This window comes from Eulemur rufifrons, chromosome 25 (assembly GCF_041146395.1).
Source record: "Eulemur rufifrons isolate Redbay chromosome 25, OSU_ERuf_1, whole genome shotgun sequence".
Lineage (NCBI taxonomy): Eukaryota > Metazoa > Chordata > Mammalia > Primates > Lemuridae > Eulemur > Eulemur rufifrons.
The window spans coordinates 16,750,768-16,765,287 of record NC_091007.1 but is presented as its reverse complement, the minus strand read 5'-3'; the positions used below and the strand labels follow the sequence as shown (position 1 = coordinate 16,765,287).

The window sequence follows — 14,520 nt, the reverse complement described above, 5'->3', positions numbered from 1 at the left end:
AGACAGATGAGCCTCAAAAAAAGTGCTCAGCTAGATGCTAAGTGAAAAACCAGACACACGCCCTCCCCACCACGCACGCATTCCACGCACACCCGGGGGCCCAGTCCAACACCATTCCTATCCTAAAACCGCTCTGGGAGGACTGCCTGCTTTAGATGCAGAGTCTTACATTTTCTTTTCTTTCCAAGGCAAGATATTAAATGCATTGTTTAAGGGGGGGTCTCAGAGGGTTCTGGTGTGGCTGTTGTTGCCACTCTGCTAGTTCCAGCCAGTGTTTTTCACACTATGCATGTTTATTGGTAGTGAGTGCACAGCTGTGGCGTCTGCCCCAGGTGTTCTCTGGAGGCTGAGGAGTGAGGTTTGACATCGGGGGCAGTGACCAGCTCATGCACGTAGTTAACGTTGAATTCTTCCGTGGCCACGTTCACTGCAAACACACGGGAGACCGGAGCTCCCCTAAACCCACCACGCAGCGTGGTTTAGTCTGCAGCAATTGATCCTTGCTGTGGTCTCGATTTCTGTTCCTCGCCGCCAACAACAGACTCGTGCGGCTGGGCTCCAGGCAGAGCTCACCCAAACTTCCTGGCCTTTAATGGCAATGAAGCCACAATCATCAGGAAAGGAGAAAGAATTCCAACCTCCAGAGCCAAAAGGTGAGGCTAAATGAATTTCACGCCTTTTAGTGTCTGGAATCCGCGAACAGGGACCAAGCTGCAAACTGCAGGCAGGATCACACCTAGTCGGTTATGAAACCACTTTGTATTTCTAAGTCCTCTACACTGAGATATAAAAGCTTTTCTGTTGGTTACATGGTGACCATTTGCTGTCCCCTCATCTGGGGACAATGGTTGCTTTTCTCACACAGAAAAACTGGTGGGCTATGGGGAACTCAGAAAGCGACCATGAAGGTCTCATCTGAAAGTAACAACAGAACGACTTTGCTGAAACCCACAGCATAAACTCTGCGTTCTTTTCTTTTTTTTTCTGAGACAGTCTTGCTCTTTTGCCCAGGCTAGAGTGCCATGGTGTCAGCCTAGCTCACAGCAACCTCAAACTCCTGGGCTCAAGTAGTCCTCCTGCTTCAGCCTCCCGAGTAGCTGGGACTACAGGCATGCACCACCATGCCCGGCTACTTTTTTCTATGTATTTTTAGTTGTCCAGCTAATTTCTTTCTATTTTTAGTAGAGACAGGGTCTCGCTCTTGCTTAGGCTGGTCTCGAAATCCTGACCTCGAGCGATCCTCCCGCCTCGGCCTCCCAGAGTGCCAGGGTTACAGGTGTGAGCCACCGCGCCCGGCCAAGCTCTGCATTCTAATTGCCTTTGTTCACGGGGTTAATATTTGATTCTCTCAATCCTCACTGCCGGTCTCTGTGGAGGTGCCACACCTGCGTGAGAGCTAAAGCAGGTGTCCTTCCCAGCCACAAACAGGATCCTCAGAGGCGGTGCTGGGGCACCTGTGTGGAAATGGCTCCGCATGACAGAAACGGAGCTCTGAGCACCACGGAACTCCAGCCCGAAGGAGGGACGTGTCCAAAAATAAAGACATCCCAGGGAGCGAAGACTCTCCCGAAAGCCACCGAGAAAAAGGATAACCAAATAATAAAAGGCAGAGGGTGCCATGATTATTTAGTCCCTGCTCCATGACTGGCATGACCCGATCTGCCTTCACGTGGCTTCGGTTTACATTTGGAGGGTAACCAGATAAATATGCCTCCGAACCTTAGATGTTTTTGAAGTGGCAACACAGCTGTCACTTCAAGTCACACGTTACTTCTGACATAAAAAAGCAGCAGTTGAGTACGAGAGAGGCCTTTTCCTCCAAAGTGTGGGCTTGGAGCCCACGACGTCATCACAGCTATTCCCATCCGGAGTTACACAGAGATCCTTCCAGAACATTCCGGTGGACCTCCTGGCCTCTTCCTTGGTCCTAAACTCACACGCCCTGGATAGAAGGCAGGGCGGTGGTCCCCTAAAGATGTCTGCATCGTAATCCCCTAAACCTGTGAGTGCATTAGAGGTTACGTGGAAAAGGGAGAGTAAAGATGGCTAATACACTGGCCTTCAAATGGGGAGATTTTTCTCGAGTACTGGGTAGGCCCAATGTAATCACAAGTGTCCTCAAAAGCGGAAAGGGAGGCTTAGAGATGAGATCGTGGAAGCAGGGTCAGGGGGATGCTATTTTGCTGGGTTTGAAGACAGAGGAAGGAAACTGCAAACCAAGAAATGCGGTAACCGCTAGAGCTGGGGGAGGGGTGGGGAAGGAAACAGATTACCTCTAGAAGCCTCCAGAAGAGACATGCAGCCCAGCCAGTGACCCCTTATTTGAGACCAGTGAGACTTGTGACAGTCTACAGACTCTAGGACCGTAAGATAGTAAATCTGTGTTGTTTTGAGCCACTAAATTCATTCTAATTTGTTACAGGAGCAATAGGAAACTTATACATGCTGTCAGGAAGCAGAGATAGCCTCACTCAGGAACAATACAATTCCAGGGCGGAATAGTGCCTAGTTTCTTTGGCAATAAAACCTATTAGTTTATTTATTTTTTTCTAGTTAAACTTGAGCATTCAGCCGAGTGCTAATCCACAGACAAGATGAGAAAAAATGGTGCAGAAGCTTCTAAATTTGTATGTGTGTGTGTGTGTGTGTGTGTGTGTGTATGTGTAGAGGATGTACAACTGAGAAGCTAATCTTTTTACCGCCCATTTTTGCTACATAGGAACGCAGCATTATTTTTAGAAATTCAATCCCTTTCTAGTGGCCCTGCATTAATGTGATCTTAAAATCTGCTTTTTCAATGTCCTCTTCTTTTTCCTTCCAAACATCCCTCTATCCTTTGAATGTTCGGATAGTCTCCAGAGATGACCTAAATCTAGAGAATTGAACTCCCAAATCATGCAGATTTTTGTACTCTGCCCTCAACATGGTTCAGTGAAGATTTGATAATATTTAATACAGTGCCATAGCAAAAGTCCAGAATTAGAAGGTGAGAAATTGAATTAGAAAGCTAGGACTTGGAATCACTAATGTGAGAACATGAGGAGATTTCCCGTGCAATCGTACACTTTTTTGTTTGTATGTTAGCTTTGTTTTAACAGGAGAAAAAAAAAATGCAAAAGATCTTCTGAGCAGGTTAATGGACTCTTTTATGCGAAGATTTTCAGGATTTCCTTGGCATGAGGACCTAACCAGCTCCCACTTGAAGATGAAGTAGGATGTGTCCAGCCCTGTTGCGGTACCTTTCCCCCCAAATGACCATGAAATCTTACTTTTCCACCACAGAGAGAGATGAGTGGAGAGCAGCCCCCAAAACTGGGTTGTGCAGTATGATATCATTACATCAGGAGTATAAGAGAGAAGAAGAGACGGTTTGACCCACGGAATAAAATAAAAAATAGGACAGAAACACTTACCCGCATGTCTCCGTTCACAGTTTTTGGTGTGTGATTAAACGCATGGGCGGGGTCTTTGTTGTACACTTTGAGGAGCGATCTGTCTTGAATGTTCCTGGAATCAAAAACATCAATAACTATAGCAGATGAAAGGAGCTTCACTCTGGCCATGGCTTTCGCCTGCTGTTAAGGACCTTTAACAGCCAATCCAGGGGGTGCCTCCAATAAGCCAGTGGAAAGTTCTTTTGCCATAAAATAGGCAAAATAAGGAAAAGAAGAAGAAAAATGACTTTGGCTTTCCTTCCCTTTTCTTGCTCCTCAGGAAAAAATTACACTTTCAGGGCAGCTCCCCTCCCACATACATCGGGTGGCATGAACTGACTTTGAAGGTCCCGAGCACGGACCGCTAACGCTTTCAAAAACAATAAAGCTCCAATATTTACAATCCATTCAAAGAGATTTGGTTAATATTTAAATATTTGATGGTTTACTTTTCCCAAACACCTGCTTTGCTGCTTATCTAATGAATGCACACAAAAGAAAAATGCTTTTTTTGTTTCTTTCTTTCTTTTTTTGGCCTTCAAACACTTTCAGGAAGGGAAAGAAAATTTATCTGCAGCACAGGGGGAAAAAAAAAAAAAAACGACCACGAAGATCAAAACTAATATCTTTACCATGCCTTTTTGTTTTCTTCCATAATGGATTTAAAAAACAAATACTTTTTCTACATGTAAACTGAATTACTGCTCATGAAGGAATAAAAGCAGATAGATTCTTCTCTCCCCTTCAGAGCGCAGCTCTTAGAGCCAAGGAGTCAGACTGTAACAAAAGAGAGGAGTCCCATCTTTGCTCAGAGTTTACCTGAAAATTATTGAAGAGCACGTGAATGGCTAGGAAGTCCTTCTCCCTCCATGTTCAGCTTTCTCCAAGCAGAAGGGCCACCCACGTCCCTTTCAACTCCATCTACACTGCGATCCCTTGCAAGGTGGCTCAGAGAAACGTGTGGAGGAGGAGGAATTCCTTTCCTCCAGGTGTGACCACGTTTAGTGGGCCGACCCAATTGCTGGGATTATTAGGTGTGTTTTTGTTTTAAAAGAAGTGGAGGATTCTTAGACTCGTCTTGTTTCTCTCCTTTAAGTAACTGCCAGTAATTGCTTTGAAGCAACGACTAGCCCAAGCTTGCGCGGTGGCTGTAGGTTTCGGGCAGCTCGTTAGAAGTCTGCTTGAGGGGGAGCCCGCAGCCCTGGTTATTAAAAGGGGTTGGGTTAATATGAAGGGGAAACTTGCAGGGGTAAAGATGTGGGGATTCACTAAAGGAACTCACCCTTTGGCTAGAGGAAGAAGTCACAGGTGAGGACAGGAAAAAACAAAACCTCACTGAAGCCACAAAGGAATTTAGAATGCAGGAGGTTGGTTTACGATTTCTTTAGAGACATGTTCATCTGGGATGAACTAACAATAAAGGCCGGGATTGCTATTACCCTGGTAACATTTACAACACACTGTAGCATTTCCCTAAAGGAAGTTCGAGGAACCCAGCACAATGATGAGATAGCCAAATGTTTAGCAAATAGCCTCTCAATTCAACAACACTGAAGGATGGGAAATGACATTTGGCTCTGAATTTAGAAGATTAAAACCATTGTCTTTAGTTAAAACCTACACGATACTTATTTTAGTCCTATAGAATGCTGGTGGTGAGAACTTTTTCTACCATTCAAATAAAATATAGTTGAGGCATTTTATGCACAAAAGCAAAGACATAGAACAATTCTTTGGAAAGGACGTGCGCTTGCTCATTGAGCACAAACATTATATTCATGACCGAATAAAAGCATTTTCTCCATCTGAACATTTTTAGCTCCATTTTTTTAGATTTGAATCAAAGTAATTGAAAAGTAAAATTACAGACAAATGTATAAATCAATGACTTTCCACTTACATATTTTAAATCACATTTTACAAAATAAGGCTACCAGTCTATCTTAAGGATCAACAAGACCATCAGTTTTGCAAATATATGCACATAAACTGAGAATTATTAGTCTGTAAAGTGATCATCTCCTCTCTCGAGTGTTGCTTTTGTTTACTTGATCAACTGGATTTCCACCGAGGAGGACTCTGGCCTTTCCTCCTTGTCCTGTACCTCCCAATTTTCTCTTTGGGACTACTTCTCAACGTTCCCAAAGAAGGCAAAAAGGAAGTCAAAGGAGTCATACTTTGAGGTTTGGGAAAGACTCTAGAAAAAGGTGATTCATTGTAATATGAAAGTCCTAGCACAGGCTGAAAGACAGTGGGGTCCAATTATTCATAATAACCTCGTCAGCCTTGAGCTCCGTAATCAACTGTGGCTTTGCTTAGTTTCGTGCTTACTTATTATCACTGTGTCTCTCACTTCCTCTAACTGCAAATGCAGAAATGTAAGATGATTGCTGTAAAACAGCATCTCCACGTAAAAATGCTACATGGGATTGTACTACTGCAAACACGCTCTTTAAATATAATGTGATTATTTCATGTTTCACATTTACGCTTTGTATTATTATAAATGCAAAAAAAATTTCTTTTGGTGACAGCTTGATTAATAATTTATTTCAAAAACAAACATGAATTTTCTGATACCCATGAATATTTAAACATGTTTTTAAAGAGCATGAAGGTTGTGCAACAGATGTAGCAACTGTACCTTGGGGCATGTGTCAAACTTTGAAAGCTCTAAATTACTCATACACCTGGACACATGCCTAAATATGTCTTTTGTGATCATTGGTAGATATGTATCAGTTTACATTTATTATGCACTGGAGGCACATTTTAAAAAAGTAGGACTCATTAATTCCACAATGAAGAAACAGGGCAGCTTGCTGTCCCCACAGGGCAGGGACCTAGAAACCCCAAGTCTTGTCCCTGATGATTTGGTGAAGGAACATTTGAAGGTCTTGACCGGTTTGGGGCTGGGCTTGGTACCGAATTGGCTGTGTGCTTTCGGATAAGTCCCTTAACTTTTATGCAGTTCAGACTCTAGTTCCATAAAATGAAAGGGCTGGATTAGTCAATATACAATCTTCGCAGTTCTAAAATGTTTGGAGGCTAAACTAGCAACTGCTTATGTGTGTTGATTTAAGTCCCGTTTCACAGGTTGTTTGTTGGGACAGATCAAATGAATCCCTTCTTCTCTGTACACGACAATACACCAGTCAATAAAAATGCTTTTGTTTCTATGCCAATCGCAATAGCATGAGTCCATTTAGCTTAATTTTAGAGGACGTTCAACCAAAAGTCCTGGAGAAAGTCCATCTGGACAGTGAGATCTTTGGGTAAAGAACAACTATTTAAGAAACAAATGGAAAGTGAGACTGCTTCTCAGTCACTTTTCTTATAGAAAATAATACAGGGTCCACTGCTTTTATTCTAACTGGTTGGGTATAAATCATGACCCAGGAGGATCATGACCTAAAATGTCCACGGGCCCTGTCTATGGGAAAAGAACACTTGAGAGGGAGGAGGCAAAGTTCCAGTATGAAATACTGCCTTCGACTCTCATGACCTTGACTGAGTCTCTCCACTACCTCTCTGGGCCTTAGTTTCCCTAACTCTTAGATAAAACGGTGGACTGAATTATTTCTAACGTTCCTTTCAGATGTAACATTCAAAGACCCGTGTGGGAGAAGTCTGTCCTCATCCTTATAAACTACATCTTGGAAACGAAGTGTAGAAAACCAGACAGTGAATTCACACCTGGTCCAGATAAGCCTGCCTATCAGGATAATGACACGGTTTTATTCACTGGGACCCAGATAATTTAGGACTCAGTACAAACTCCAACAAAACAATATGGTGGACCAAAAACACCCTCTAAATGCAATATAGTGAATGCCCCACCCCCCGCCAAAAAAAGTTCTAAATGCAATATGATGGACCAAAAAAAAAGACTTACCTTACATCATTTAATTCATAATAGACATTTCTGCTTTCATCTTTGATGTAAATGGCGACACTGGGCGACTCCAGCATTTTCATGGTGAGCTGCTGCGGAAAGGCACTTACGAAGAGAGCACGGATTGTGTCTGCGCTTGTGATTTCATTCGGCATCCTGAGCTGCTTGGTTTCATCTCCGTACTGAAGATAGAGAACCCCTGTGTGCAAAAGAAACGAAGTTGTTTCAGCCGCAAGTCAAGACTCACAGGACATGCATGGCAAGCCGAGCCACTTCCTTCCAACCGCACTTAGGAACTCAGGAAGGTTAGGACAAGCTTGGAACAAGAGACCTGTGGGTTTGGAATTTCCAAGGAATGCACTGTCTGGTTAGCATGTAAATACCCACTTTTATTCTTTGAAGTCCAGGCAGGTGTTAAAGAGACTGTTTTCCAGCTATCTTAAAATCAAAAGGAAAAGAAGCTAACTTCTGGTAGCCTAAAGGAAAAGACAATGCTTAATTCCTTTGGAAGGTCTATTTAGAAATCTGACCCTGTAGGGTGATTTTTGTTCATGGCTTTCATTACCTAGGAACACAAGCATGATGGTCATGGGTAAGCTATACAGCTTAAATCTTCATAGGCCATTCAGAAACATTCGAAGTGGAAATGCTACGGTATTTTCCGGTCCCAATACATGTTTATTGAATGTTTATACCATATTACTGTGTACAAGAAAAGAGTCCTGGCACCCTGATGTTTCAGAAATAAGATGGAACAAGTCAGTTACCAAGCACAGGATCACAGAATTTTAGAGTTGCAAGGGGTGCGGGGCCCCAAAAGCAGCACACCGCTGTGTACTCAGACCCTGGAAGGACAGTCCCTTCCCACATTGATGCTGGGCTTGGTCACGTGACTTGCTTTAGCCAATGGGATGTTAGCGAGCGTCATGCAGAAGGAACCCGTGGTATGCGCTTGCGCACTGGATTTTGTTCCCTTGGTGAGCTTGGTCTCGGATGTTCCCTCATATAGAGAAGAACTGAAGCCCCACTAAGCACCGATTCTACAGCTGGAACCACTGGCCAGCAATGTGGATGGACCATCTGGGGGGTGTACTCCCCAGCTCCAGGCGAGCCACCCCGGCTGATGTCACATGGAACGGAAATAAGATATCCCCTCCAAGCACTGCCCAGTTGCATAATCATAAGCAAATATTTTATTTTTGTTATTTTAAGTGGTTATGCTTAGGGTCACTTGTTACTCTGAAACAGATACCTAAAACAGGGTGCTACAATCCTGACACTGAATTTGAATCCGACTTTTTGTGAGAATCTGCTGGGGGTGAACGACCACCACTAGGGTAAGCTCTGGCAAGAGAGGCTCAAAGGACAATAGAATGAATTCTGGTTAAAAAAATGACAATAAGGAATAACAGAAGCACATATCAAAGAATTAAAGGAATGAGAGAGGAAGCAATAACAGATGAGAGGAAGCCAACACCTAAGTTTTCGAGAGAAGAACTCAACATAAAACAGCCTGAGCAACAGCGAGACCCCAAGCTTTACCAAAAATAGAAAAAATTGGCTGGGCGTTGGGGTGCACCCTGTAGTCCCTGCTACTTGTGAGGCTGAGGTAGGATCGCTTGAGCCCAGGAGTTTGAGGTTGCAGTGAGCTGTGATGATGCCATTGCACTCTACCTGGGGCGACAGGGTGAGACTCTGTCTCAAAATCAAACAAACACACAGGGCCAGGAAAGCTCAGGAAATGAGGCACCAGATCCTTGTGAAGGTCGGAATGCACTGAGTTGGAACCACGAGGCTGGATTGAACTTTTCTTTTTTTAAGTGGTGCACGAGATGTGCATTTCTCCCTTTCCACCCCGCTCAGCCAAGTAGCCTCGTAGCATCCACAGGGGGACACAGAAGAGCCCACACCAAACACACCGGATTCTGGCTGACCAGGCACAGGGGGAGGGGGTCAGGTGCCCTCGGACACAGCCCCCTCATTCAGGACGCTGGAGGTCCCCTCTAGGGAAGCCGACTGGCCTATGAGGAGAGACCAACAGATTTTGAGGGGAATGTCAGGTTCTGTCTGGCCACCCCCATGGTGAAGCAGCCCAACCACGTAGAAAAGCTTCCAGCTGTTACGATCGTGCCTCCCTGGTCCGTGAACGCACTCCCAAGGATTCACAGACAGTGTATAAAAGCCTCCATCATGAAAGAAAACCCCCAAATAGACGGGAAACAGAAACTCAGAAGAGATGGGAACATTTGGAGAACAAGAGCCAGCTCCGGGAACCATGAGAACAGAATTAAAAATTCACTGAAGAAGCAAAAACTGATGAAATCTCAGAAAGCAGAGCAAGAAAACTGAAGGATAGGAAGAGAGAGAGAGAGAGAGAGAGAGAGAAGAGAAATAAGAAAAATAGAGAATGACATCAGAACATCCAGACTCCTAGTAATGGAGATTTGGGTAAAGAGATCAGAAAAAACAGAGAAGATTCCCCCCCCAAAATATTATAAGCATGAAGAATATTCTCTCCCCTCCCCCCCAAACTGAGGGACAGGAGACTGCAGAGCGAAAAGGTTCATAAAATGCTCGACACACTCAAGCTCATCACTGATACGTTCTAGAAAACAGGAACAACAGAAGGTCCCGAAAGCTCCCAGAAGGGGTTAATAAAGTCACAGCAGGCATCAGAAGAGCATTCGATTTCTTAGTAGCAGCCCCAGAAGCCAAAAGACAATGAACAACATCTTTGAAAATCCAGAGGGAAATATGAATATTTTCAGTCTAGGTCTATACCCATCCAAACCGTCGGCCAGGTCTCTATTCAGGTCAGCTTCTCAGTGGAGTCTTCCCTGGCCACCTACCTAGACTTTCAGCACGTGTCCTTGCTTTATTTCTGTTCCTTGGCATTTCACTATATGTTATAATTCATATTTTAATTCTTGATATTGCTTATTATCTCACTAAAATCTAAGGTTCATGAGCTCAGGGATTTTTTAAAAAATTTTTGTTGTTGTTTGCCACTGTTATCCTTAGTACCTATGATAGCACCCGTTACATAGTAGGTTCTCAATAAATATTTGTTGAATGAATGTATAAATTATTTATTAGTCATCCAAAAGGAATGTCTCATTTGAGGGGTCTACTGAGCGGTAATAGCTTTTGCTGGATGAAGTAAACAGCCCAGTAACCTCACCCCTGGTTTGTATACACGTTAGAACTACATTCTGAAGCAGCTGTTTCCTTGACCAGAATAGTCCCTTTGTGTTGGGCACAAGCGGTCCCATTTCCCTCTCCATGGGGCCCGGTTCTGACCCTCAGCTTCTGCAGGGAGCTAGCTGTCCAGAGAAAACCTTCAGAGCCTGTCTGATCACAGATCATGCAATGTTCTGGCCCCAAACGGGAGGGGTGGTGACTGTCCCATGTGATTGCTGATGCTATACCAAAAGGCCAAAACCACTCTTGAGGTCTGGGCTCCAGCGATGCCTGGGCGAGGCCACTGCAGACAGGCCACTTGCGGCCTCCCTACGGTTAAGTATCACAGCCTACATTGCTGTCCCCAAGGGCCTGGTTTTCATCTGACATCTGCATTCGGTACGTGCGTGTGCCTGAAATAGAATGTGCGGGCTCTGGAGTGGGGGAAAAGAATTGGGCCCAAACTCCAGTTACGTCGGGGTCTGGCTGGTGCAGCTGGCAGCTGGGTACACAAGTCCAGTCGCAGAGCATGGAAATCTGGACGGGATGGGAACGATGCCTTCACACACAGAGAACGGTCTTTTGACGCTTGACTTTTCCACCGTTTGTTTTCTCGATCCAGGAAAGGCATTTAGAAATGCTTAAACTCGGAAAAAATTCTCTTAACAGACGATGGCGTTTTATTGGCATTGTGATGAACTAAAGCCACATGGTTTTTAGAGATTCCGCGTGTCCTGGCCCACGCTCCCTCGCTCCGAGTTGCTGCTGGCTGCCCCAGACTCACAGAAGACGTCGGGGGCTTTGCATCATAAACGAAGGGATGAGGACGAGAGAAATGCATTTATAGGATGCCTGTTGTATGTCAGAGACCGTGTGCGTGTATTTCATCTCAGCAGCACAGCTCTTGTCGGGTTGGTATTAGGACCTCGTTTTACAGATAAAAAGTAGATGCTCAAAAAGTCCAAATAACTTGCCTAAAAGTTACAGCTAGTAACTAAGACGTATGTCCTCTTCTGTCAATTCCGGAACCCACACTCTCTCCCTTGAAGCAACTGTGGCTGAAATTCTGCATTTACTAAAGCTTTTTCCATTCACTCAGGACGACCTGAGCTGTCCCCATGCTTTTAAGATGTGGAAGCATGCTGGGACAAAAAGTTCCTGTCTGTACCTCAACTGAAGGAAATTCCGACACATGGCAAGAAAAAATCGACATGCTGGGGGCTGGGGGTGGGATTGGGGGGCAACTACAGAGCTCTGAAAGCTGGACAGTGTTGAAATGAACTCGCAACGCGTGGAGTTTTCCTGAACAGCCTGAATATCGAGGAGTTCTCTCGCCTCAGTGAGTCTGCAAAAGCAATGTGGATTTGAACCAAGAACTCTTAGCCACATTTTACAAAAAAAAAAAAAAAAAAAAAGCAAGGTGCATTTGGAGGGTCCTACTTATGCCTACAGATCTTTATTATGTTTCTTTTTCTCTTTTTGAATGATGGTAGTGAGTTTTTACGCATTTTGTTCAGATTTTCCAAGGCATGTTTTTATGGGGGATGCCTCGGCAATGGATCATTATCTTTCGAATCTCAGAATCAGTTCCAGAAGCTAGGACATCTTCTACAGTATCTTTATCTTCATAGGGTATCCAAGGATATTCACAATGTGACCTCAACCTCCTGTTCCTGCCTTAGTTTTCTAAATCCTCCCACCTTCCTGGGGCACCACAGTGACAGAGGACATGTCACCGTGCACACTCACACCTATGCTGCACTGCTGGCCTGCACGCTACTGCTTTGCTTCAATTGCAGACGGACCTCCTCGGAACCGTCTGCCCCAGCCGCTGCACCATCGCTTTTCCATTAAAAGCAGAGGAATTCACTTACCTTACCTACGTGCTCACACTGTGCTTTGTTGAAACTGCAAGCACAGCCTTTAATTCTGCAGTACGGTTTGCTACATACATGTCAGTTTCTCTCATCAGGTGAGAATGTGTAGTAGAGTGATAAGCACCTAGTAGATGTTCAAACATCTTTAATCAAAATGAAGTAAATTCTCCCTCCAGTGTGCCAAGTTAATACGATGTGTGCTTGCCCTCTGGAATGGCAATACAATTTCCCCTAAAGGGCACCTTCTGCAGGCACATGACGGTGACAATCCCGAATGAACTAAATCCCTCCGTTTCTCCAGATCCCATTTGAGATCATGCAGATCACAAGATGCTTTACCAATGGCCAATGGCTAACGCCTTAAATATACAAACAGCCCTGTAGTACTTTCTGATGGGAAATAAGTTTTCAACTTAAGAAAACTTATAACTAAAATAATATTTTACACTAATGAAATTGGCAAAGGTTTTTACAGTAAAATAAACGGTGTTGAAAAGGATTGGGAAAATGGGTGCTTTCACATATCATTGTAGGGAAACTAAATGGATACCACTTCTCTGGAAGGCTATCTGTCAAGGTGTCAAAAGCCCCCAAAAGACACATAAGGTTTGAGGCAGTTAATTCAACTTTTACATATTTAGGCACAAAGATGTTCTTACCAGGATGCTCAATGAAGCATCATTTGTAAGAATAATGTTGGGGAACCAGGAGTGGATGGGGAATGTTCAAAATAGGGGATTAATTTAATAAGTCAATTCCTTTAACTAATCTATTTATTGGAACACCAAACTTTAATTAAAAGGAATTATAAAAGAATGTGGCAAAGTGGAAAAATATGTATTTCGTTAAGTGACAAAGTATATTACAAAACAGGAAGGCACTAGATTTATAAAAATCTGTTAATCACCTTGATGACGTGATGGATCCAGGCATTGTGGGCCCTGAAACCTACACAATTTCGAGGAGCCTCTTAAGAACAAGGATACACAGTCAGGAACATAAGATTAGATATGAAAGTGAGTATTTATTCAGAAGCAGCTGAAACTTGGTTTCACGAATACACCAAAATGTTAACGTGTGGCAGTCTTTGCGTGGTAAGTTCACCCAAACTTCTTTATAATTTTCTAAAATAAGCATGCTTTGGTTTGATCATCTTCAAAGATAATTTCCACCCATCTAAAAAGACTGGCCAAATAGGAATCCTACTTGGGTAATTTTTTGAGCCGGAAGAGGTAAGCCAAGGGAGGGGGCTCAAATAAAAACTTTCAGTAGAGTTGGAAGAATGTAAATTGGCATCTGAAATGAGGAAGACATTGGCATTTAAGATCAGCAGAAGATTCCAGTATAGTTAATGCAGTAAATATAGTCTCTGAAGCTTCAGAGACTATATTCAAGAGTCTTATGATTTAAAACCAAAAAGAGTGTAATGTACTTACAGGTACCTTAGAGATACCTGTAAAATTAGAGATACCTGTAGAAATGGCTTCGTTCATTCACTAGACAAGCCCCCATCTTGTACCAGGAACTGGGGTCGGGGAGGAGGGTACAAAGGCAGTCAAAAGAGTCACAATCCCTTTCTTCTTGGAGGTGTTTTCTGATCTCCCTCTGTGTTCTAACCCCCACAGTGGTTCCATAAATGACACTATTCTTTAGAAGTCAGCACTTCCTACCTAACACCAGCTGACATTTTGTCTGAAACACAGCAGCAATGTGAACAAGGCTGTGTGTGTCCTTCAATGGCTCCAGCGTGCCCACCGATGTCAGTAACTTCTCCCATCCCAGGGAGGACCTCATGCAGCTCAGTCTCTTCCTAGGGGACAGCTTTTCAAGTAGGTGACAAAGAAGAATGATGACAGCCGCCTTACAAAGAAGAAAAAGATAACAGAAAATTTATTCTCCATGGAAAGTCTGAATGCCCTTTATTTTTGGAATAAATTTACCCTTAGAGTTCACTGTCTTTATCTTGAGTTGGGTAAACATCAAACTTCTGCGGCATCCAAGAAGGATCATATCAATCAGTTATTTTCTTATTTCGCTCAAAGACCTGACATTTAAAGACAATATAAGACTTCATAAATTTCTCAAGGAGCTTTTACGAAGGACCAAGAAACTCTAGGCTATGGCAATTTTAAGC

The 14,520-nt window shown here is 43.6% G+C and overlaps 1 protein-coding gene and 1 non-coding gene across 6 annotated transcripts in view; both read right to left on the bottom strand.

Moving 5' to 3' along the window:
* The window catches only part of KIAA1217 (KIAA1217 ortholog), a 294,522-nt gene that overhangs the window by 96,761 nt on the left and 183,241 nt on the right, over positions 1-14,520 (bottom strand). For all 5 annotated transcript variants that reach the window (XM_069458968.1, XM_069458974.1, XM_069458969.1 and 2 more), the window contains exons 4-5: positions 7,330-7,528; positions 3,414-3,507 (exon numbers count right to left, since the gene is read on the bottom strand). In XM_069458968.1, coding sequence (XP_069315069.1) covers positions 3,414-3,507; positions 7,330-7,528 — 293 coding nt within the window. The remainder of the gene's footprint in view (positions 1-3,413; positions 3,508-7,329; positions 7,529-14,520) is intronic.
* On the bottom strand, positions 11,974-12,065 carry LOC138375443 (small nucleolar RNA SNORD116). The gene has a single exon (XR_011231513.1). It is a non-coding gene; the product is annotated as a small nucleolar RNA SNORD116 (small nucleolar RNA).